At 34.3% G+C, this 25,241-nt stretch overlaps 2 protein-coding genes across 7 annotated transcripts; one reads left to right on the forward strand and one right to left on the reverse strand.

Annotated features, from left to right (window-relative positions):
* On the reverse strand, nt 1–1,882 carry LOC120623821 (ctenidin-1-like). The gene is made up of 2 exons (XM_039890078.1): nt 1,727–1,882; nt 1–840 (listed from the first exon to the last, which is right to left on the reverse strand). The coding sequence occupies exons 1-2, from the start codon at nt 1,798–1,800 to the stop codon at nt 105–107; spliced, it is 810 nt and encodes a 269-aa protein (XP_039746012.1). The 5' UTR covers nt 1,801–1,882; the 3' UTR covers nt 1–104.
* An 11,704-nt stretch (nt 1,883–13,586) lies between these two features.
* Nucleotides 13,587–20,352, forward strand: LOC120623778 (acanthoscurrin-1-like). 6 transcript variants are annotated; one of them, XR_005658731.1, is made up of 5 exons: nt 13,587–13,726; nt 14,510–15,117; nt 17,124–17,259; nt 18,225–18,343; nt 20,272–20,328. XR_005658731.1 is itself a non-coding variant. In XM_039890010.1 (3 exons), the coding sequence occupies exons 1-3, from the start codon at nt 13,656–13,658 to the stop codon at nt 20,316–20,318; spliced, it is 726 nt and encodes a 241-aa protein (XP_039745944.1). In that variant the 5' UTR covers nt 13,587–13,655; the 3' UTR covers nt 20,319–20,352. The 6 variants fall into 6 exon arrangements, 3 of the variants coding, with proteins under 3 accessions (XP_039745944.1, XP_039745945.1, XP_039745943.1); XR_005658732.1 differs by lacking the exon at nt 17,124–17,259; XR_005658730.1 differs by lacking the exon at nt 20,272–20,328 and having other exon boundaries at nt 18,225–18,807.
* The last annotated feature ends 4,889 nt before the right edge of the window (nt 20,353–25,241 follow it).

Below are 25,241 nucleotides of genomic sequence, written 5' to 3' on the forward strand. Positions count from 1 at the left end.
TTGACTTAAACTTTAAAATACATTTTAAAAATAAATACTAAATTGTTTAGTGTTGTTTTAGTAAAATACAACATGTTTTAGCTACTTTATTTTTTTTTATTTACTTAAAGTCCATAAACAATGTTGTGATTGTTGCGACCATTGCCAATATTCGTTTCCCTGCGATCACCGCATTTTCCATCCGCACAACCTTTTTCTTTTGGTTTCATGCGTACCTCGTTACTGTTTTCTTGTCCGTTTCCGATATTATTAATGACACTTTCACCGCAGTGGCCACTGATACATCCTCCATCGTAATCATAGCCGTTATTGGAAACATAATCACCGCCGTCGTTATCGCTGCGGTTTCCTCCGCGGTTACCGCCACCGCCACCAACGCCGTTTCTACCACCACCGTATCTACCACCACTGTTTCTACCACCACCGTTTCTACCACTGCCGTTTCTACCACCGCCGTTTCTACCACCATTACCACCGCCATAGCTGCCACCGTTACCACCACCGTAATCACCGCCATCGCCACCTTCGTAGTCACCATCTTTAGTACCGCCACTTCCTCCTCCATTCCTACCAGCGTCAGCACCGCCACCACGTCCTCCATTACCGCCACCGTAACGGCTGCCACCTCCGCCGTAACCATCGTCGTTACCACCGTCGTAACCCCCGTCGTAACCACCGTCGTAACCACCATCGTAACCACCGTTGTAACTACCGTCGTAGCCGCCGTCGTAATCGCCACCGTTTCCACCTCGATTACCAGAACCCCTCATACGTACGGTGTTATTGTTCTTTTTCCCGTTTCCAACATTATTGATGTTTCCACCGCACCCCCAATAATCACTGTAAAACAATGACAAAAAAAATTACATTTGAAAGAATGATTAAATAGTTAAATGAAATGAAATTACACTTTATTTTAGGCTATATACGAAGCAATAACACGACAATCGAAACAAAAGAGAAGTACATGAAGCCTTGGCCATTTCCAGAAATGTATATCCTAGTAATCGTAATTCATACCAAAAATTTATTTTATTTGTAAAAAATGTTAGTACCAATTTTATGTGATTTCAGCATAACTGGGTGGTTCATTTCGAACTAAACATCAATAACATCTCTTTATAAGTCAAAGAAATTGGCTTCTTTTTAACGTTTTTGAAACTTTTTTTTTAATACCCTTAAAAACATGTACATGAATGATTGAATAAATACGCTTTTATTGGGAATCACAGAGAAATAAAACATAAAAATGTTTCACAGTACGTGTGAAACAGATGTTATTATTAATAAAAACCGATAAAGGAAGGATTAAAATACGTAAATAATATATCTAAACTAATATGAACTAATGTGAGGAGCAAATTTGTGGTTGCAATGTTTTTTCAGAATTAAACGAAATTTCACCGAAATAAACTCTGAAAACTAGCTTTGGCAGGTCAATTACTATGACGCACTTTATTTGAATAAATAAATGTATCTTGAGGTTTCAGAAAAATCAACTTACTGTGCTGCCAAATTTTTAAGTGGTTGAGGTTTTAGCTGGTTGTCGCCAACTTATTAATCGCTCGTATTATTCGATAGCTTTAAGTAAAAGATTATTTTTTTCCAACAGCAAACAAAACTAACTAACGAGGGAAACTGGGGCAAATAAGTATGTATTTCCTTTTGATATGCTTATGTGTTTAAACTATGGGAAATTTATGTATGAAAACTATATGTTACGTACCAAGCTGGTCCAGCTTCAACGATTGCCGACAAAGCGACAACGCAAAGAATAAACAAAACTATTGATTTCTGCATGTTGACTATAAATCCTTAATAATATTTAAGACTCGTGTAAATATGTATGTTCACATGCATAAATGATCAAATACTGAGCAAACCTTATACTCAACAACAAATTTATACGATGATAATTGTGGTTTAATGGTATGTACGAAGGGTCAATGTGATATCAGCTTCAGAAGTGCTGTCAAAACGATAACAGCCAAGTACATAGAAAGCAATATGAAGAAGTCGCGTAATGTCACGTAATTTCCACATTATTATTTGGAATTTACAATGACATCATTGTTCTTGAATTAAATTTGGAATTCAATACAAGCAATTATCGACATAAATGTTTCTTAACTTAATTGGCTAAAAATAAGAGTTTTAAAAGTTTATTGTTTACTGAAGCATTGATTAAGAGTGATTAGCTGTTTCTAGATGAATACGTTTAACACTTTGAACATCTAAATCATATCTAAACGTATTAAGACTTGTCCTCATATAATTTAAATGGCACCACTGAGTTTAAAGAATGTACACAGTTCGTAAGAAACCAAGATTCATGCTATTTTGGGTATTTTAAAATCATCTGATGTTTATAAGAGAGGAGCTTCGTGACTAACTGTGAGATATTAATAAGTCTGGTTCTACATCCTGATCACAATACTTCTCCCTCGTAGAAGAGATGGATGATCAGTCTACAGCCGTGGCCAGTTACCGCTAAAGATTTTAAGATTTTGAGAAGTGGTTAAGCGTTCTGGTACGATGTCGCATAGAAACCGATCAGAGGTATGGGTTTAATATAGCAAGTCTAGTAGGTCAGCCCGTTACCATCTTAGGAATATAGAAATTAGTGTAAGAACATATAAATTTTTTGCATGCCATCTAAGGCGGATTGTTGGTCCCTATATTTTATCTAACAACAATGTAAAATCAATCTGCAATTAAACGATTTGAATTTGAATTTTAAATTTTAATAAAAATAAGTTCTATGCTCAAATAATCTCTACGGGATAAGAAATAAGAAATATCCGTAGTAGGATAAAGTAATCGACATAGCTCAAGTAGCATCGGGCGTAGCTAGAGCATCACATCAACCCGGCACCAGAATACGCTGAATTGGTAGAGCACTCGCTTGGTAGACATCTGATATAAGATAATTCAATGACCTCAAGTGGCATAAGATTGGGGAGTATGGTTAGGTAAGACTTTTACTTTACTTGTTGAAAACCGTTGTAGCTCTTGTAGGTTTAGTTATATTCGTAGCACACATAACTACGCCGTAGACAGTTCTCGCCTCTAGCATAGATAAAAAACAAACAAAAACTCTAAACATCTTCCGAACAGAATTAATTAAATAATTATTAACAAATCACTAAGATTAAAATAACTTTGAACAACAAGAAGCCTGCAGTTTTGCCTTCGTTCGTAACGTGATATTATATACATCAACAGTGATGTTTTTTAGACCTGTTAGAGATTAGAGGATGAGTATTATTTTTTTATCAAGGAACAGGGCATTATCAATAAATAAATATACTACGATAATATACACATCGCCATCTAGCCCTAAATTAAGCGTAGCGTGCCGAACACGTACGTGTTAAGGTATACATACATAATGATATACATTAATACTTATAATATACATATAAACGCCCAGACACTGTTAAACTTCCATGTTCATCACACAAACATTTTCCACTTGTGGGAATCGAACTCACGGCCATGGACTCAGAAAGCAGGATCACACAAACATTCCCACAACTGGAAAATGTTTGTGTGATGAACATGAACGTTTTTCAGTGTCTGGGTGTTTATGTGTACATGTAAGTTAATGTATATTATTCCTAAAAATATTCATCAATCATTTTAGTAACCATAACACAAGCTACGCTTACATTGGGGCAAGTTGGCGATGTGCGTATTGTAGTAGTATATTTATTTATTTATTTATTTATTTGTATAAATAAATAAAAAATAAAATAAAATAAAAAGCCTTTTATTTCTTGCATTCCATAGTACAATTTCATTTACAGTGTGCATATAGAATAGATTAGAAATAAATAAATTAAAATTAATGTGATTATGATTAGCAAATAATTACAATGTAATAATAATATATTCAAATCCATTTTATTTTTGTAGTTTCATTTAAAAATGTATAAGTAAATTCATTAGTTGTCGATTTAAGTTAGTGTTATAATTGGCATAACATCTTCACAGTAATCAATTTAATGTTTTTTTAGCAAGAACCCTCTCCATGAAAGGTAAAGGGCTCCTCCAGAGAAGACCAGTACTCTCTATTCTCTGCCACTCGTAACCAATGAGGACCTGCCACTTTTATGATATCGTCTACCCAGCGTGCACAATGTACTATTAAACCAAAAATATAATAAAAAATCTAATTCTAATTATATCAACTTGGTTCACCAAAATATTCAATGTATTAGAGGAAAAGACTTAGAGATTGGATTATTTTTAAATGATTTTAACATTAGCATTTTATGTATAACTGAGCACTGGTTGAAAACCCATGAATATTTGTTTAATTTTGGTAACCACCAGGTTGGTAGTTCGTTCACCAGGGTTACAGCGATTCATGGAGGCTCTTTAATTTTATTAAATAAAAATTTAAAATTTAAAAACAGAAACGATATTGTTAGCCTTTCTGTTGAACGGACAATAGAGCTAGCCTCGGTTGAACTAGAGCAATTTATAATTGTTACTGTTTATAGGCCACCCTTGTCAAACTTTGAACTTTTTGAAAAGGTAATGGATGAAGTGTTATTTAAAATATCAAAGTGTAATAAAAAGTTAATAATATGCGGAGATTTTAATGTAAACATTTTAGAAAATAACTCTTTAAGTATCAAGTTATTGAATTTATTTAAAACTTACAATCTATCAAATATGTTCATGGAGCCCACAAGAATAACTGCTACTAGCGCCACCTGTTTGGATAACATCTTTACAAATATAATTCCTATAAGCAAAAATATTATTAGTAAATTAGACTCTGATCATTGTGGTCAAATTATTCAATTTGAAAATGTGAAGAAAAATGTTTCTAAACGTAAAATAACATTTGTTCCTGTAACATCCAACCGCATAGAGAAAATGAGATATAGCCTAGTAAATGACCTCCCATTCCTACCCTCAGGGGCGACTCCAAATGCAATGTACAGCTCCTTTTTCAATACCTTTAATAGACTATTTCATTCTATATTTACTAGTAAGTCGGTTGTGATTACTGATACATTAAATTTTAGTGAGTGGGCGACAGTTGAACTTCATAAAAATAGGCAAAAGCTGTACGAATTGTATGCTGAACGTCAATTTAACACTGGTGATAAGTTTGGGGATTATGTTAAATTGTTTTCCAAGAATTTTAAACGCGCTTGCCACTTAGAAAAGACGCGATACATCAAAAATAAAATTAAAAATAGCAGCAATGCAATCAAAACTACTTGGAACATAATTAATGAGGAGACGGGAAGAGTAACACCACGAAATATTAATTTTAAACTTAATGTAGATAATAAAGCCTTAACAACAGATTTCGAGGTGGCTACTGCTTTTGAAACCTTCTTTACCAACATTCCCGTCTCCACAACAGAATCATTAAACTCTTCACTAGATATGGCTCTCTCTCTATTAAAGGAAAATGTGCCTGAGTGTAACCATTCTTTTAAATTCACGCATGTTAGTGGCTCTGACGTTATTAAAGCCTTTAAATTATTAATTAATAAAAAAACAAATGATCTGTGGGGCATTTCCGTAAACGTTGTCAAATCATTAATTGATATTGTTGCACCCGATTTAGCCTTAATATTTAATAATTGTATAGATTGTGGTGTGTTTCCTGACTTAATGAAACTTAGTAAAATAGTTCCATTGTTTAAATCGGGTAGTACTTCTGACCCCACTAACTTTAGACCAGTATCCGTACTACCCACTTTCAGTAAAATCTTTGAAAAACTCATTTTAAATCAATTACTTTACCATTTTCATAAGTATAATTTACTTCATATTAAGCAATTTGGTTTCACACGGGGTCGCTCAACAATCGACGCAGGTGTTGAGCTAATACAAAACATATTTGAAGCCTGGGAGGAGTCACGTGATGCACTTGGTGTGTTCTGTGACTTATCTAAGGCGTTTGATTGTGTTCAACACGAAACGTTAGTTAGGAAACTACACCACTATGGAATTCAGGGTGTAGCTCTAGACTTAATGAGCAACTATCTACGCGATAGAATTCAGAAAGTCGACGTGAATGGAAAACGGTCTAATGGATCAGTTATGAAAATAGGTGTCCCACAGGGGTCTATATTAGGACCATTTCTGTTCCTTATTTACATTAATGACCTTCCTTACCTTGCCAAGGATAAACACGGGATAGTTCTGTTTGCCGATGATACATCACTGACTTTTAAAATAAATCGACGTGAACTAGCTTTTGACGACGTAAACAACTCTCTCGCTAAAGTGGTACAGTGGTTTGAAGCTAATAATTTGGTTCTTAACGGAAAAAAAACCAAGTGTATAAAATTCACTTTACCTAATATTAAACACGTGAAAACCACTGTACTACTTAATAATGAGGAACTGAAACTGGAGGATACGACAGTTTTTCTAGGAATAACGTTAGATTCTAAACTTCAATGGGGCCCTCATGTAAATAATTTATCGAACAGGCTTAGTTCTGCTGCCTATGCGGTAAAGAAGATACGCCATATGACCGACGTAGAAACTGCTAGACTGGTATATTTTAGTTACTTTCACAGCATTATGTCATATGGAATTTTACTTTGGGGTAATGCTGCTGATATTAGCACTATTTTCGTGCTGCAGAAGAGGGCTGTTCGTTCTATCTACAAAATGGGTCCGAGAGAGTCATTGAGAGATAAATTTAAAGATTTTAAAATAATGACAGTGTATAGTCAGTACATATTTGAAAATTTAATGTACGTCCATAAAAACATTTCTAAATTTAAGAAAAAATGTGACTGCAATAATTTAAACATTAGAAGTAAGAATAAACTTACAGTGCAATATACTAGGTTACATAAAAATCATAATTCGTTTAAAGGAAATTGCATACAATTCTACAATAAACTACCAATTGACATCTTGGAGATGTCTCTTAAAAAGTTCAAAGTTTGTATTAAACGTAAGCTTATAGAAAAGTCCTATTATAGTATAAAGGACTACGTAAACGATAAAAAAGCTTGGGTGTAAATTATTGCTCTAACCAGGTTGCTCTTCTAATAATTTAAAATTACATTGTGAGATGGCGATAACAAAAAAAAAAAAAAAACACCCGGCTAAGTTTGTTGTGGGCTTCTTCTTAGACCGGGACGCGTTTGGAACCCTCGTAGCTTTAGTTTTAAGTTTACGAATGTGGTTATCGCCATCATCTCACTACCGTGTAATTCTTATGTACGCATCAAAAGTGCCACCTGTGGGCCTACTTGAATAAAGATATTTTTGACTTTGACTTTGACTTTGTGCATTTGGTCTTCCTCTCTTTCTCTGTCCTAGTGGGCCTGTCCATTGTGTTGTCTTTCTTGTCCATCTGTTTATTTGTATACCAATGCATAAATTAAATAAAAAATGATTACATAATTGTGACTGACGGCGATAACTATATTCGTTAACTTAAAATTAAGGTTACGAGGTTGCCGAACACGTAGAAACCGATACCGGCTGTATGAGGTGCACGAACACACATCCATCGCAAGATACTACGCTTAGGATCGCGGAATGCATAGTCATGCTTGAAGTCATCTTGAATTCTGCGGTTAAGTGTTTAACGTAAAAACCAAAAGGGCCATCCATATTGATAAAATAAAAACATGGAAATAATATGTTTCCAGAAAAGGATATAAATTTTAGATATAACATAATTAATAACTTTAAACTGATAACCTCTCCCTTTAGGAAGCAGGTTGAGAATCGTTTATCACGTTGCTTGGGGTTCTGGGTTTTATGATAGATAATAAAAGACTTACTGCGACAATGAAGTGCAGTATCAGTAATGGATATATCGTTGTTGGATACACATCTACGTCTAGATTAACATGCATGGCCAACATGCCAATGCATTTTTTTTTTTATTATTTGCAATGTCGCTCTACTGGCGATAGTTAAAACGAAACCATCGCCTTGGTGAGTATTATAGTTTTAGGTGAAGTATTTAAAATTTCTCATATTTAATAGTATTTTTGCCAGTCTCCAGGATGTAATCTTTATCAGTACAAATGAAAATATACGTTAAAATTGATTAATCAGTTATGCAAAACTATTTAAAATATTATACTTGAAAATAAATGTAATTATGAATCACGTAGAAGCTCTTCATTTCCCCAAACAAGTAGAAGCCCTTTATTGCCCCAAACAATAAGACACACTTTCACATTTGAAATATTAGTATGGAAGTATGGACACCGCAATAATCCTGAACTTGGATTGAAACCTCTTCCACGTGTCTTGATAAATGCAGAAGACGGTAAGAAATGGATTATAATTATTAATGGACGGGAAGAATTGCATTTATATAAAATATATATATATAAAATTTATATTTATAAAATATATAATACTCAACCTCCTGAAAAAAGTTGTATGGAAAAAAAAGTTACGTCGTCGGACGTACGTACGGACGTCATAAAAAGTTACTTGCCACTTAAAAGTCATTCAAGGAAAACGACTACTTAGGTCCACGTACCCAAAATAATTCAAATTCAAAAATTCTTTATTGATGTAGGCCTATCTCAGGCACTAATGAAGCGTTCATACCAACGCCAACTTAAACCTTAAGCTACGAGGTTTCCAAACGCTACCCGGTCTAAAAAGAGCCCACAACAATCTTAGCCTGGTATTTTTTTTTCTATCTCACAGTAAATTAATATTAAGCTATGAAGTCAGAGCAATTCACACCCAAGCTTTTTATTGTTAAAGTCACAAAGATTTCATTCAGTAATTTGTTATAAAATAATATACAATAAATGTTATAATGTAATAATAATGTCCTTATGATAATTAGCAATTTCATGTAGCCTAGTAAACTGCACAAAGAGTTTTTTTTTTTCTTCTAATATAAATATTGTTTCAATCGATTTTCTTTTTAAATTTTTTTTATATTATGGACATAAATAATATATTCAAATACATGTGTACTAATAATTTATAACCAACAATATTATACTTGTTTATATTTATGGGCCTCATAAGAAGGCTCAGAGTCAGAGAGCGATGGAGAGAGCTATGCTCAAAGTGTCTCTACGCGACTCAAATCAGAAATGTGGAGATTCGTAGAAGAACCAGAGTTACTGACATAGCTCAACGAGTCGCGAAGCTGAAGTGGCAATGGGCCAGGCACATAGTTCGGAGAAAGGATGGACGTTGGGGTCTCAAGGTGCTGGAATGGCAGCCCCGAACTGGTAAGCGCAGCGTTGATCGACCCCCAACAAGGTGGACAGACGACATTAAGCGCGACAGGTAGCCGCTGGATCCAAGCGGCACAAACATTCAAAAAACCTATGTCCAGCAGTGGACGTCTATCGGTTGATATGTTGATGATATATCTATCCTAATTAGAAAAATAAGTGAATTATATATATGAAAATTGCATTATATATAATCTAATATATAAAATTCTCGTGTCGCGGTGTTTGTAGTTAAACTCCTCCGAAACGGCTAAACCGATTCTCATGAAGATTTTGTGTGCATATTGGGTAGGTATGAGGATCGGACAACATCTATTTTTCATCCTCGTAAATATTTAAGGACACACGCTTGATTTTTTTTTTTAATTTTTAGTTATTTTTTTTTTTTTTTGATACAGCTTTTCAAAATACATACAACCCCAAATTTTCAATCCTCTACGATCAACCTCTATTTTTCTATCGCGATTTTTGAAGATTTCTGTACATTTAATATATTTATATATGCTTTATAACCGATACTGAGTCCAAAATAGATTTTTGTCTGTCTGTCTGTCCTTGCATCACGTGAAAACTACTGAACGGATTGAAATAAAATTTGGTACAGTGGTAGCTGATATCCCGGGTCAACATATAGAATACTTTTTATCCCGATAAACAAAATGTTTCCTCCGGGAAATGGGATGAAAGTTTTTATCAATGTTATTTCATAGCTTCGTTAAATTTGAACCGATATTAATAATTCTTTTTTTATTTGAAAGTGTATACTATCGAGCATGTATTGTCTTATTTTAAGAAAGATTTGATAAATATTCTCGGAGATAAAGGGCATAACTCTTCACTATTAATAGCAAGTAGCAAGGCATATGGGACAACGAATGCATGCGTACCGTCCTACTAATATTATAAATACGAAAGTTTGCTAGAATGGATGTATGGATGTTCATATGGATGGATTGATGTTTGTGACGCTGTAACACCACAACGAAAGAACCGATTTGGCTAAAATTTAGCAGAGACATACAATATAGTCTGAAATAGCTCATAGGCTTCTTTTTATCCCGGAAAAGTAACAGCTCCGACAGGATAGCATCGCTATTTTTCCGAAATTGTCTTTCAAAATCCGCGCAATTTGCGTTTTAGATTGACGTGGATTTTTGGATCGTGGACAAAGGCTATTTTCTGTTGTCTGTCTTAGCGTACAACTGAAAAATTACCAAATAGATTTTCGTATGGTTTCACTAATGAACAGAGTGACTCATGCGTAAGTTTTTGGTGTATTTTATTACGGTTTACTATAAATTGACTGAAATATAACGATGTATGTTAAAGATGTTACACCGAATCGGAGCTTTACTGGCGTACGTCGCGAAGATGATTGGTAATACATAAAAATAATGTACTACATGTTTAAAGAAATCCGTATTACCTACAATAAAGTCCGTGAGGCTATATGTCTAACTGTTAAGTCCCAATAACCGCTTTTTGTTATAATTTGTCAATCAAAACATGGGTAAAATCTATAGATGGTAACATTCCTATCATGATATTAATCCTTATCCAAATTAATAATTTTATAATTAAAATTGATTATGTACCTGCAAATTCCTCTTTAAATTATTTTAATTCTAGGTCGATTCTAAATAGGTCACTATGTTTGAAGTTACGACGGGTATAGAAATGCAAAACAAGAAAAATGCAGAGGGACGCAGGGCCGTGTAATATATAGTTTGGAAATAAAACTGGACCCGGTAGGTGGCGCTGCAATTAGGTTCTTAGTTTTTTAAAGATATTAAAACAGATAATAACCGATTTGATGCAGACGAAGTTGCGCGGGTCAGTTCGTATATATATATTATTCATGTTATATAGTCTATTACAAGGAAAAAATGAACCTCTTACAGACAACGAAACCTATTTTATTAATTAATTTACTATAATTATTATTCTCAGTATCAAGCAAAATATTGTCTATATATGTGGCTGGTGATGTTGTTTTCCTCATATTTTGAGGTATCCCACCCTAAAACCGCATACGAAAACACACTTGCATGCACCTCAACATCATATCTAAATAAAATTCACCAGCAAATATCCTTATTTATTGAAACTCCACTACACAGAAAGGAAACTAAAGGAAGAATAGGGATAAATAGCTTAGTGGTTAATAAAAAATAATAAATATAAGAATAAAAAAGAGCTATAAGTACTGGAGCAGCAATATATAAATGTATATTAGTATAGGTACATAAATATATTTAAAAATAAATGGAAAAACAATTAGTTTTATTGAGCAAGTTATTGAGATTTAACCGCGGTTTTAAATATATCAAGCGATTTTGCCTGTCGTATCTTGATTGGGAGAGTAACAATTTGATAGCTTACACTGTGAAGAGAAGCTTATTAAACTTCGTCTTGAGGAATGGGGTGCTTAGGGTCAGCTAACAACATGATCTCAGATCAGATGGTATTCCTACACAAAAGAAGTTTTCCTTCAAATAAGTAGGTGTTTTGGGATGAAATAACACACAATACCGAAGCAAACGTGCACACCTCGGCTACGGTGAATAGAAGCCACTTATGATTTTGACACAATTCAGATTTTTTTTTTATTTTATGTTTTTATTTGTGAATATTTTGTTTATGTATTCGTATGTAGTTATTTGAATGTAGGTTTATAATAATTTTACACCACCTATTTGTTCTCGCTCTTGTTGTCCTAATCCTAAGGTTGCCTGGCAGAGATCGCTTTGAAGCGATAAGGCCGCCTTTTGTATTCTACTCCAGTTTTTGTGTTTCTCTCTATTCGTCCTTTATTTTCCTAACTGTGTAGTGGTGTACAAATAAAGAGTTGAAATAAAAAATAAATAAAATAAATAGATACGTGGGTCTTTAATTCAGTTGGATAGCGAAGATAGTCATCAAGCAGAGGTGTTTCCTTACATTTTTATATAACTCTTGTAGGAGGAAGACTTCATTTGATTCATCATCATCAAAATATTATCGACCCAGATTTGGGTACGGGTCTATTCTCGGAAAGAAAAGACCGTATTCTACCATAAAGATTAGCTGCAAAAAGACTTTACATTCCTTTGAGAGCGCTTTGAAGGACTCTTAGGTATGTAGCCATGTTTTCCATCACCGTTTAAGCAAGTGATATTTTTATTGCTTTCAAATTTAAAACGCAAATAAATCCGGAAAGGAATAGTGACGCTGCTAAAAAGGGAAAAATACAACTATAATCGATCGAAATCACAAAAATTGGAGCTGGTGATACATTGGGCCCACATGGGGCATACTTACCTGACTAATGACTATAAGTGATTAGGTGCTATATGGTAACTTGAACAGAGATAATGTAAATGTCACCTTCAATCTTTGTTTTCAGAAGGATGATGCATGATGATATTTCCCTTTATTTTTGTACGGAAATCCTCATAGATAACCTCACGCTAGGGAGAGGCGCAGAGGTTGGAGGTGGCAGTGGTACGCGTGCGGAGACGTGGTCGTGGCGGGTTTGGCGGTGATAACACCAATAATATTTGAAATGTAAAGTCTACCTAGTACATTTTTATGGAATGGCCGAAACTTTCTTTATTTAATTTCTTTCTTTATTATATAGAAGATATCCTTTGTATTATCCCTACCCTACTAATATTATAAATGTGAATGTAAGTTTGTTTGTTACGCTTTCACGCGAAAACTACTGAACCGATCTTCATGAAACTTTTTATACATATTTTTGAAGGTATTAGAAATAATATAGGATACTTTTTATTCCGACATTAAGCTCGGTTCCTTTGGGAGAGGGGATGAAAGTGTTTGACGATTTTAGACAATAACTCCGACAAATTAAAACCGATTTAAATAATTATTCCGACATTAAGCTCGGTTCCTTTCCATTACCGGCCCACTACAGAGCACAGGTCTCCTCCCACAATGAGAAGAGGTTAAGGCCGTAGTCCACCACGCTGGCCCTGTGCGGATTGGTGGACTCCACACACGTTTGAGAACATTATATGGAACTCTCAGGCATGCCAGTTTCCTCACGTTATTTTCCCTCACCGTTGAAGCAAGTTATATTTTATTTAACGCACATAATTTAGAAAACTAAGAGGTGCGTGCTGGGATTCGAACTCGGCCCCAAAAGTGAAGTCGAGTTCCTATCCAATGCGCTGTCACCGTTTATTAATATATTAAATCAATAGAAAACACTAGTTAATAATATAAACAATGTATTATCACATACATTACCTACCTAAAAGTTCTTATCATATTGACCTTTCTGGTTTCTACGTTTGCGGTCAATCTCAGTGTGTATCATATAAATATTCTTGCGATAGTATTCGCGACTCAGTATTGAATAATTAATCTTTGAATTCACTTTACTTTACGTATCTAATTTTGTCCTTAGCGCTGTAATTTAAAGTCAACATGCGGAAATCTATTATATTTATTCTTTGCATTGTCGCTATGTCGTACATAACTGAGGCGAAACCAGCTTGGTATGTTACATATTTTATACATAATACATTACTATTTTACCATTACTACCATTGCTAAAGCATAATATTCAAAGGTTGCCTGGCAGAGATCGCTATTAAGCGATAAGGCCGCCTTTTGTATTCTACTTCTTTCGATATGTTTCTGTTTTTAATATATTGTACAAATAAAGAGTTTAATAATAATCATAATATTTTAATATTATTAACGCACATCTATACTTATTATTAATATTGTAAAAGGGAAAGATTTTTTCTTTATTTGTTTGTTTATATCGAATAGGCTTTGAAAATACTACACCAATTTTAACCTTTTTTTACCAATAGAAAGCTTAGTGATCAGAAGGTAACTATAATTTATTTAAATGGCGACTAGTTAACCCCCTAACCAAATATTGATACCTCTAAATAATTCATGTATTCCAACTGATTTAATATCTCTTTTAATTCGTATATAAAACTGAAGTGTTTGTATTTTCTTAAGCATATTAGTACGTATAGATCTTAGATAACTCCAGTCCAAATTGAAACATTATTTTTTTTCCCATTTATTTTGTAATACTATAAAGTTTAAAGTTACATGATAAAGCCCTCTAACCTCATTATTTAATTCGGCAGCCCTCATATAAGAAAAAGTGAGATAACCCATATTAAATATTTATTAACTTTGTAACTGACATAGGAAAATATACAAAAATGCATATAATACAAGGAGCAGCAAAAATATTATATGCCAAACTGTTAAGGTTTACTGACTAATTATATTTTTTTTTTATCATGTTACAGTGGTTATTGGGGCTGCAGTGGTACAATTAATAACATCGGAAATGGCAGAAGGAACAACAACACAATATATATGAGAAGCGGTAGTCGGGGTGGTAATGGCGGCGGTTATGAAGGTGGTAACCGTGGCGGTTACAACGGCTATGGTGCAGGCGGTAACGGTGACGGTTACGGCGGAGGTTACGGCGGAGGATACGGCGGTGGTGGTGGCGGTGGTTACGCCGGTGGTGGTGGCGGTGGTTACGGCGGTGATTACGGCGGTGGTTACGGTGGTGGTTACGGCGGTGGTTACGGCGGTGGTTACGGTGGTGGTTATGGCGATGGTAACGGCGGTGGCAACGGTGGCAGTAACAGCGGTAATAATGGTGGCGATTATGGTGGCGGATTCGGTGGTGATTATGGTGGTAATAACGACGATGAGTACGACGAAGGATGTTCCGGCGGCAACTGCGGGGGAAGTACCATAAATAATGTCGGAAACGGACGGGGAAACATTAACGACGTACATATGAAACCGGGAAGAACAGGTTGTTGGGGCGGAAACTGCGGTGGTCGCAGGGAAAACAACATTGGAAATGGTCGAAACAATAACAACGTAGTTGATGGATTAGGTAAATAAAAAATCCTTTATACTGGGAAAGAGTATTGTTGGCATTAACTATAACTAAAACATTGCTTGACAATGGAGTATTAATTTTATCCACGTAGTCTGTGAGTTTAGGTCAATAAAAATAAAGCAAATTAAAAATGTATTACTACGCTGGTCCAAACCCTGGAATACAGAACGATGAAACCGGTGATAACTTCTAGAATTCCTGCTAGTAACAAGGTTGGTGTACATGAGAGTTATGCCTAACCAAAAGTGTTTAATATATTATTTGTTCACGCGCTCTCCGTACCTACCTGTCAATCTGGGGCCCCATTTTGCTGTGATATTGGAGTCATGTTTGACACGGAGTACACACAGTGTGTCTACAACACCAAAATAATAATGTTTTGTTGATGTTAGCATTTATGTAGCAAATAAAAAATTTATTTCGTTTTTACTTTTGTAATTATTATTATTCAAAACAGAAAACCCGAGAAGCTATTTCCGAAAGTTGTATAGTTCTATCCGTAAACGATACGTGATATATACACAGTACCAAATAAAAGCGTGATTAACGTATTTTTTAGGTTTCAAGAATTGTTGTATTACAACTATTACAAAAAAAACACACTAATGTTTGTAATATATAAACTATCTCTGAGAAATCATCGTTTGATTGTAAATACCACATCAAATCCGTTTCGAGCTGGTGTAGAAGAAATCAACGGATGAAGCAGAAAAATTCTAAAGATTGTTAAACTTTAAAATGATGTTGGGAAAGAGCAATTTGCTGAGTTTCTTGCCGGCTCTTCTCAGTGGAATCTGCCTTCCAAACTGGTGGTAGAGTCACTACAAACAGACTGACTTGACTTTTCAAAAGTTCTTATTAATTAGGCCTACTTGAAATAAATGAATTTTGAATTTTTTTTGAAAGAGAAATGTGGAAAGAGTCTTTATTCTGTACTACCTAGAAGAAAAGGGATATTAGAATTGTTCTTGGTTGAAACTTATTCATACCCTTTTCGACCCTTAATTTAACTCTCACTATTTAGCAAAAGTGAAAATGAGCACTTCAGTATTTCGAACAAAACGACGGAACTGTTTTGTCCAACAATAGGATAGCTACGGCTGGGTGACGTTAGATTCTTATGGTTTTAAATGGGATTATATACTTTTTATGCTTATAGCTGATACTCGGGTTTACAATTAATTATGACGGTGACAGAAGTTTAAAGTCGACAAAAATAGTATTTCGGAATAATAAGTAGCTGATAACGTTAAAATAAATGCTAAAGCCGGAGTATTAAGCTCTAACTAAACCGATTTTAAATCTTTTCTACGAAAAGGTTGTATTATTAGTCATCTACTAAGACAACGTAATTTTTTACACTTGCCAAAGACATATAAAGGCATAAAAGCTAATATTTATATTATAAAAAACCTAGCGACCCGCCTCGGCTAATCTACATTAAAGGCTAAGAATACAGTAGGAGATAGCAATAAATAGAAAAATAACATCGTACGATGGTCGACGATATTTTAAATTAAAGGATATACAAAATAGGTATATGGATGGCAACTGAATTAAACGTAACAGATATTTTTATGCGAACCTTGCAGTTTAGCCTACGTAAAAAGTTGGTTGCAAAATATAATTTTTTGTCGTACCGAAAAACTTAATTAGGCTTTTTTTATACAAAAGTCACAAAATACAAAAATCAATTCAAAGTCAAAGATACATTGTACATCATAAAAAAACAAAAACTCAAAACAAAGATCTTTAAGAAGTTATTTTCCTCAATTAATCATAACAATTAGACAAGAATTAAAACCGTATTATATATTAAATGTGCAGAAATATTGCCCGTGCACTGACGCGACCTTTACGGTTTTATCGATCCAATCCTGTATACACAATATATTTTATTTAATATCTTATTATTTCTTTAGTTACTCTTGATAGCCGTTATCTTTTTCGACCACAACAATTTAATAAACATATTGCTTTAATTTCATTAAACGTTCTAGTTTCTACGAATACGGTCTCATCTCTCCTGAGAACACATAGTGAAAGTGTAATTAAATAATTCAATATGCAGAAGGCTGTATTATTTACTCTTTGCATTTTGGCAATGTTGACAACAATAGAGGCAAAGCCTTCATGGTGAGTATTGTATACAATGGTATTGTTATACATATTAGGTTGATTTATCTTCATATATCTCACCACGGCTTTTCATTAAAAAGTAACTTATAATGTAAACTAGCGGTTTCCCGCGACTTCATCCGTTATTTCATCCTATTTTACACCTGTCATAAAACGCTTTTAAATCTTTTCGATAAAAAAAGAACTCTCGGTAGGTAAATAACAATGTAATTAATGTTTTTTTCAATACAACTTTCTTAACTTGATGGATTGTGATTGGAATAAAAGTGAAAAGGTTTCACTGGTGAGCCAACACAACCTCATGACTTTGGTGCTCCGCAAATGCCCTGAGTAGTCCGACATCTGCGGTCTATTCATCTTCTATGAATTAGTTGCTTCCGCTAATCGGTGGATTCTACTATTATATTTAAGTACTAGCGGACCCCCGCGACTTCGTCCGCGTATGAGTCAATCGAGAAGCTAGAATATATCTGATGCTAACATCAAAATCATCGTGGCTAGTATGTACCTACTATTATTTTACGTGGTATTCTGAGTTAGTAAGTTGTCATTATTTTAGTTTATACATACATACTCATACATACATCCATCCTCACAAAATTTCGCATTTATAATACAACTAGGACGGTACGCATTCGATCGTTGTCCCATATGCCTTGCGAATTACAGTTATTTGTGAAGAGTTATGTTTTTTATCTCTGAAAATATTTATCAAATCTAAAGATTAAAGATTAAAATTCTTATTTTAATAAGGATACATCACATACATGCTTGATTCATCACATTTTGGGGCTAGATGGCGATGTGTGTATTGTCGTAGTATATTTATTTATTTATTTATATACACTTGTAAATAAAATAACAATTATTAAAATCGGTTCAAATTTAGATTTGAGCAATGAAGTAAAGTACAGAAATCTTTCACTTTTACACGTTGTCTAATTTATTTAATATTCTTACAGCTGGTGTGTTGGTCATTTGAATTTCTGTGATGATAGGAAATACATTATTGTCGAAAACAGAAAATATTGCAAAACAACGACTATCAAAAAATATTTTTCCAGAAAAGACAACAGACGTGGTATGTGAACCTTTTAAAACATACGTAATAAAAAAACCGCGAAATGTATGCCTACATGTAGATTGAGTTCGCATTTAAAACACCGAACTATTTATCATCATCTGTGTTTTATAAGTATTCATATATATTATTCTTAAAATTATTCATCAGTGATCTTAGTACCCATAACACAAGGTACGCTTACTTTGGGGCTATACGACTATGTGTGTATTGTCGTATATACTATATAGAACTATAGTATATTTATTTTATTTCTTTAATTTAATTGGTAGCTAGAGGATTATTGCTATTACTTTTCAATAAAAAGGTGCAGCAGAAGCCTAAAAATCGGTTGAAATAAAACTGAGTTTGTTTAAAATCTTTCATTCCTTATACCGGAAGAGCCCTATGGTTTTTGGGAAAAAAATAGCTTTGATGTTCACCCGGAGTATCAGTTCGCGCACTTCACGGAAACTACTGATCGACTTTAGCTATAAGCCAAAGCCGATCAGTAGTTTCCGTGATGTGCGCGAACTGATAGGACAAGTTTTGTTTTCGATTATCTATCGATATTAAAGTTTCCTCTGCTTAAAGTTTAAAAAAAAACATTAAATGTAGTTTTATTGCATCAACAAACCTCATTTCACTATCTTAGGGGTGGAATTCAATACTTTGAATTGTGAAAATAGAGGACCTCATTTCTTATTTAACCTTAGAATTTCCATAATCTGTGAAATACACAAGAGCTAAAAACCAATCTTCATGGGTACGACTGGAACAATGACAGACTTTAGTACAAACTTTAAGCCCTATTTAATTATTTTGGCGGTGAATTTTCGAAAAATGTTTTCTTACTGCTAGTTAACGTTGTAAAAGAAACTTATTATAAAAATTTCAAGTTACCCCAGCGAGTTCAAACGTAGGTAAAGAAACAAAAAAACATTCTCAATTGTAAATAATCGTCCCGGGTTTCATGTTATTTTTAATACGTTCCACTCCCTATCACAATTTACTGCTAATAATCGAGAGGTGTGGCCTAAATTAAAGTCTATCATATGCTTATTTGACTAAAATTTCGGTTAGCCAAGAAAATTCCTACCATTTTTTATATAAAGTGTTAGCGGTCACGCCCTCATATAATAATAATATAATGTTATCATATAATGTAGACTGTAGAGTGGGTTGCTTATGTATGCTTCGAAGTTTGTTCTCTATCTCTTATAATATTCCCCGAATCTGATGATAAAACCCTTCCAATTAAAAAAGATTTATTAAAATCGGTTGAGTTATGACAGAGTTATGATATTAAATCGTCTAAAACGTTCATACCTTTTCCCACAGTAGGAAATAATATTGTTCTTGTACAAAACCCGGATGTATCTGTAAGTATACTAAATGACACTTAAATCCCGTAATGCGCTAACAGGCAGACAGAAGAAAATTAAAATAGAATCTTGTTGTGTTCTCTAGCGATATTTAGGGTTCCCCTTATTGAAATAACAGTTTTTTTATAAGACCAATCAAAATTTTTGCTCTTAAGTTTAACAGCTGCATAGGTCAGAATCTATGGATAAAATAATATTATACTTCTGGACGTGTGTTTGTCACCCAAATGCTTCTAAACGACGTATACATAACATACATACGTATGTTTAACAACAATATATTTCTGGATAGTTTGAAACACAATTGGACCTGGTAGGTGGGCTAATCATAATAAATGGGTCCGCTAATCTCAGATAAAAATACGCCTATACGCTAATTTAAAAGAGCGATTTTTGGAAACGTATTAAATATACGTTTATATATTATAATATATATTATAATTGCTATCGTTCAAATAATCACATAATATGTTTGTTATAAGACAAAGCAATCACACTTTAACTTTGTTTATTTGTATGTTCAATATTTTATACTTACTTATCTAATTTATTTCTTTTGTTTAGGTTTTATGTCTCCAACATCCATCGATACAACAATGAACCGTGGCTAGAGTATATAATATATATTAAATTACAATGTATACTCAAATAAGTTTTTGAAATTTTCATATATTTTATTGCTTTTTTTCTTTGTGTTTTTTGTAATATTATTAACTGTTCTGAAGAAGGGTAAGGGTGTTTGTATTTGTACACCCTTACCCTTCTTCTTATCTTATTTTCCTCTGGTAGTTTATCTCGTTTATAACGCTTTCAATTTACTTTGTTAATTTACGTACGGTGTACAATAAATGAATTTTAATTTCATTTTGAGTTTTTAAATGTTCCCCGAGGTTTTTCATCCGCTAGTAGTAACATAGGTAATGTAAAGCTTGTAATTATTTGGTGCTCCATAAAAATAATGAAGTTACAATTTTTTTTTAAAGATCATTGGCCACCTTTGTGGCGCAATTGAGAGCGCTTAGAATTAAGAGTGGAGGTTCAGATTCCCGGCAGGAGGAATATCCACGTAAATTTATATTATATTAAGATGTTCCAACCCGTTTGAGTTACAAGCTTCTTTGTTTATAATAATAACTGACGGACCAAGCACATGTCCTGATGGCATGTAGAGGATATTCGCCTATAAACAGAGCAACACTTCATGCTTGTAACTACACCAGAAACCACGCCCTTCAGACCGGAACACAGCAATGCTGCTTTACGGCAGAAACAGTACCGTCCCGGTCGAGCTCTGCCACACTCGGCTCTACTAGTACTAAAAATGTAGTAAACTAATTTTACTAAAGAAAACGCCAAATGCAAAATACTTCAAACTAGGTCACTTTCACATCATCAAAGCAGAAAGCATATCTGCCTGCCTTATATGTATATAAGATCTGCGCTCCTTCTGCATAACATCTCAACAAGACATAGGAGATTGACTTCTCGAGATCGGCTTTCAGATTATCGGTCACGGTATGTGAAATCACTATAAGTGATAAGGCCGCCTTTGTTACACAAATTAAATGACTTGTTCCTTTGTTCTCTTTTATTTATTTCTGTTTTGTTATTTTGTGCAATAAAGTATTTTTGATTGATTGACACGTCCCAAGTATTTCTCTTCGCTCACTCACTCTTAACAGCCCAAACGGGTAATACATTTAAAACTCTGTCTATGTCAGTCTCTGGACTTTTACCGGCTTTGAAGACGAGCATTTCTCGTTCTTCAGATAACAGTTCGAATCGAAATAATAAGATTTAATATATGTGTATATAAATATACCCCCACCTGTAAGAAAGGTTAGTTAAGTTGCTGATCTCAATAATCGCCTTAAAAAGAAATTGCTTCGTGACCAAAAAGGCTAATGTAGGTCCAGCCCCCTAACGTTTGTAAGCTTCGGCTGTATTTACCTTTAGATGCAAGTCCAATGCCCAGGGTGGTTATCTTTATCTCAATAAGTTCAAAGTTTATATGAAACGTAAGCTTACAGAAAAATCCTATTATAATATTAAAGATTATTTAAACGATAAAAAGCTTGGGTGTGAATTGCCCTAGCTTAATAGCTTAATATAAATTTACTGGAAGATGGTGATAAAAAAAAAAAAATTACCCGGCTAAGTTTGTTGTGGGCTCTTCTTAGACCAGGGCGCGTTTGGAACCCTCATGCTTTATATTTAAGTTGGCAAACGAAGTTATCACCATCCCGTTACAATTATGTAAACAAATATGTATGAACGCTTCATAAGTGCCTGTGATAGGCCTACATGAATAAAGAAATTTTGAATTTGAATTTATCAATAATCAAATGGTTGGCCGTGTGGTGACGGCAGATCAGAATACAGTTTTCACCCCACCTTTTCCCGCGGGTGTTGTACGAGGCGACTTAGGGAATATAATTGAAAACGGGCAGCAGCGTCCTCTATACTACTACTACCATCTACTGCGATCACCAACCCGTCTGCCCAGCGTGGTGATAATGGGTAAACCTCCAATTGAGAGAGGCCTTTAGTCCAGCAGTGGACTGTTATAGGCTATTGATTAATGTGGTTATCTTATAGAACAGAAGAGATTTTTTTTAATTATTGGTGTACTTTTAAGAAAGTAGTTCAATCGGTGATAGACTAGTCGAATCCCAGCACGCACCTCTATTTTTATAAGTAACTAGCTGTTGCCCGCGACTTCGTCTGCGTTTGATTTTGTTTTTTGATGTGGCTTTAATGGAATTGTAGATCTAAAAACAAATAAAGGATGCAGTATCGCTAAGCATTAAATGAGGGGCTTGCTGCTGTTCGCTGAGGAGTTCTGTCCTCTATCCCCAATCACAGTTTGGGCAAAATTAAACACACATTATAACCTCTATAGTACAAAAATAATTATTTAAATCGGTTTTCATTTGTCGGAGTTATGTTGTAAAATCGTCAAACAATCATCCCCTATCCCAAAGGAACCGAGCTTAATATCGGGATCAAAAGTATTATATATTACTTCTAACACTTCCAAGTATATGTTTACAAAGTTTCATGAGGATCGGTTTAGTAGTTTTTGCGTGAAAGCGTAACAAACAAACTTACATTCACATTTATAATATTACTAGCTGTGGTCCGCGACTTTGTCTGCATTTGTTGTTTTTTTGAGTCACATGGACATTAAATTTAGGTGTAGTTGTACTGAAATTTTTAAGTTGTGTATTCTTATATATAAAAAAAAAACAATTTCAGACAAGAACTGTCTGACCTCCTCCTATCACTTACAAAAAATATTAATAGTTATAGGACGAGTCGAAATCGCATTTTTAGTTAATTTATATGCTAATTTTTATATAGTCCTTGTGTAAAATCGTCAAACTTTTCATCACCTCTCCCAAAGGAACTGAGCTTAATTTCGGGATAAACAGTATTCTATATTACTTCTATTACCTCCAAGAATATCTTTCCAAAGTTTCATGATGATCGGTTAAGTAGTTTTTGCGTGAAAGAGTAACAGAAAAACTTACATTCACATTTATAATAATATTAAGTAAGTATATTAATAGGGATGTGCGTTTTAAGCAATTAAAGTACAGCTCGCTTTAACTGTGAAGGAAAACATCGTGAGGAAACCAACATGTCTAAAAGTTCTCCATAATGTTCTCGAAGGCGTGTGAAGTCCACCAATCCACACTGGTCAGCGTGGTGGACTACGGTCTAAACCTTTCTCACTATAGGAGGTGACCCGTGCCCTGTAGTGGCCTGGTAATGAGTTGGAATGATGATGATGAAGGTGGTAGTTGATTATATTTATCACTAGGTACAGTAGGTTCGTGCGATGGCTGCGAAAACCTCGAACGCACGTGCTAAAAAATATAGGGATGGATGACCAGGTATTCAGATATTAACTTCAATACTAACAATGCTCAGAATTACACCTAGATCTTTCATTAATAAACAGTATTATTGAAAGCTAAATACCTAGTTTCTTAGTTTCCATTATAAATCATCTATTTCCAATTTGTAAAGTTCTATTACCATACTTTACTTATCTCTTTTTCTCAATTAATTAATTACAATCCTTGCTAACTTTTCTTTCCCGCCAATCTAACTTGTCAAACTCGCATCTCCCGCCATAGATCCTATACTCCTCTTTGACAGTCTACTAAAGTCCATTATTCTATTTTCAATACACTATCAATGAGCATACAAACTATAATTTGTTGATATATTTAATATAATCATTGAGTTCATCATAGATAAAGTGCTGTAATTACCTATTTCCTAACACACGCAATAAGAACGAGAAAGCGCTGTTTCAAATATGCGCGACCATTTTGTTTCTGCGACAAGTGAGTTGAATTAATATGTTATGTTGTAACTTAGTTTGATTTCTTAATTTTTTTACACCTACCTTTTTCCTATTTATACGTTTATAGACGAGCGCTTGACTGTAATTACACCTGATGGTAAGCGATGATGCACCCTAAGGTGGAGCGCGCTTGCTTAGAAGATGCCTATTCACTCTTGATTTGAAGGTACTTATATTGTAGGCACTTGGGAAAATGGAAGCTGGAAGGGCATCCTAGGGTAGGGATGCAGATCCTTACGGTGCCTCGCGGTTCGATGGTAAAAAGGCTAATGGGGGGAAATAGATCAAATACTTTTTGAGCACACTCTCCAAAATATATCCTATAGAATATCGAAAGGCAGACAACTTACTTGAAGATCTTAAAATAAAGCTTTAAGTATACTTTGTGTACCAATAGAGTTACATAGGTAAACGCAGCGCTGGTAGACCCCCAACGACACGAACATGTGAGAAACGAGTGGCAGTGAGCCGCTATACCCAAGCGCAACATGACTGTGGTATTTCGTACTCTCTACGACAGTCCTAACTCTAGCAGTGGGCGTACATTGTATGACATGATGGTGAAGCTTAGACACGCCAATATAGCCTCTATATAAATATATATATATATATATATATAGGTATATACGACTATACTTGTAACTAAATACAAATCAATAAATCAGTAATAACCAATATAAATAAATTATATAAAAAAGAAAGAATTATGAGAAGGCCTTTAGGATCAGTTTCCTCGCAGGGCGGAAAACATCATCTGGGCGACCTACAAATTCAAATTTCTCCTTCAACTAAGGCGGAGTGGAAGAAAGCTTCGGGGTCATACAAACTAATCTCCATTCCAACAGAGCTAATTACCCACCATCACCCTAATGACCAGTGTATGCTGTCCCTAAGGCAAGTCAGTCAGTCAAGTGGCCTCAGAAGAGGCGATGTTCCCCGTTATCTCTTAGCTATCTCTGCTCATAAACTTCTGAGGAGGATTCGCGCTCGCCTTACCCTATATATGCTGCTATAGCCTATAGGATGGTCATCAGATACGTACAATCCAAATAACGAACTTCTTGAAATAGTTGGATTATAAATAGTTTTATTTTCTTCTACTTATCGTAATTTCCAGCGTATTTTATAATCTTTTATATCAATTTTTTAATTCAGC

Source organism: Pararge aegeria, chromosome 5 (assembly GCF_905163445.1).
Source record: "Pararge aegeria chromosome 5, ilParAegt1.1, whole genome shotgun sequence".
Taxonomy (NCBI): domain Eukaryota; kingdom Metazoa; phylum Arthropoda; class Insecta; order Lepidoptera; family Nymphalidae; genus Pararge; species Pararge aegeria.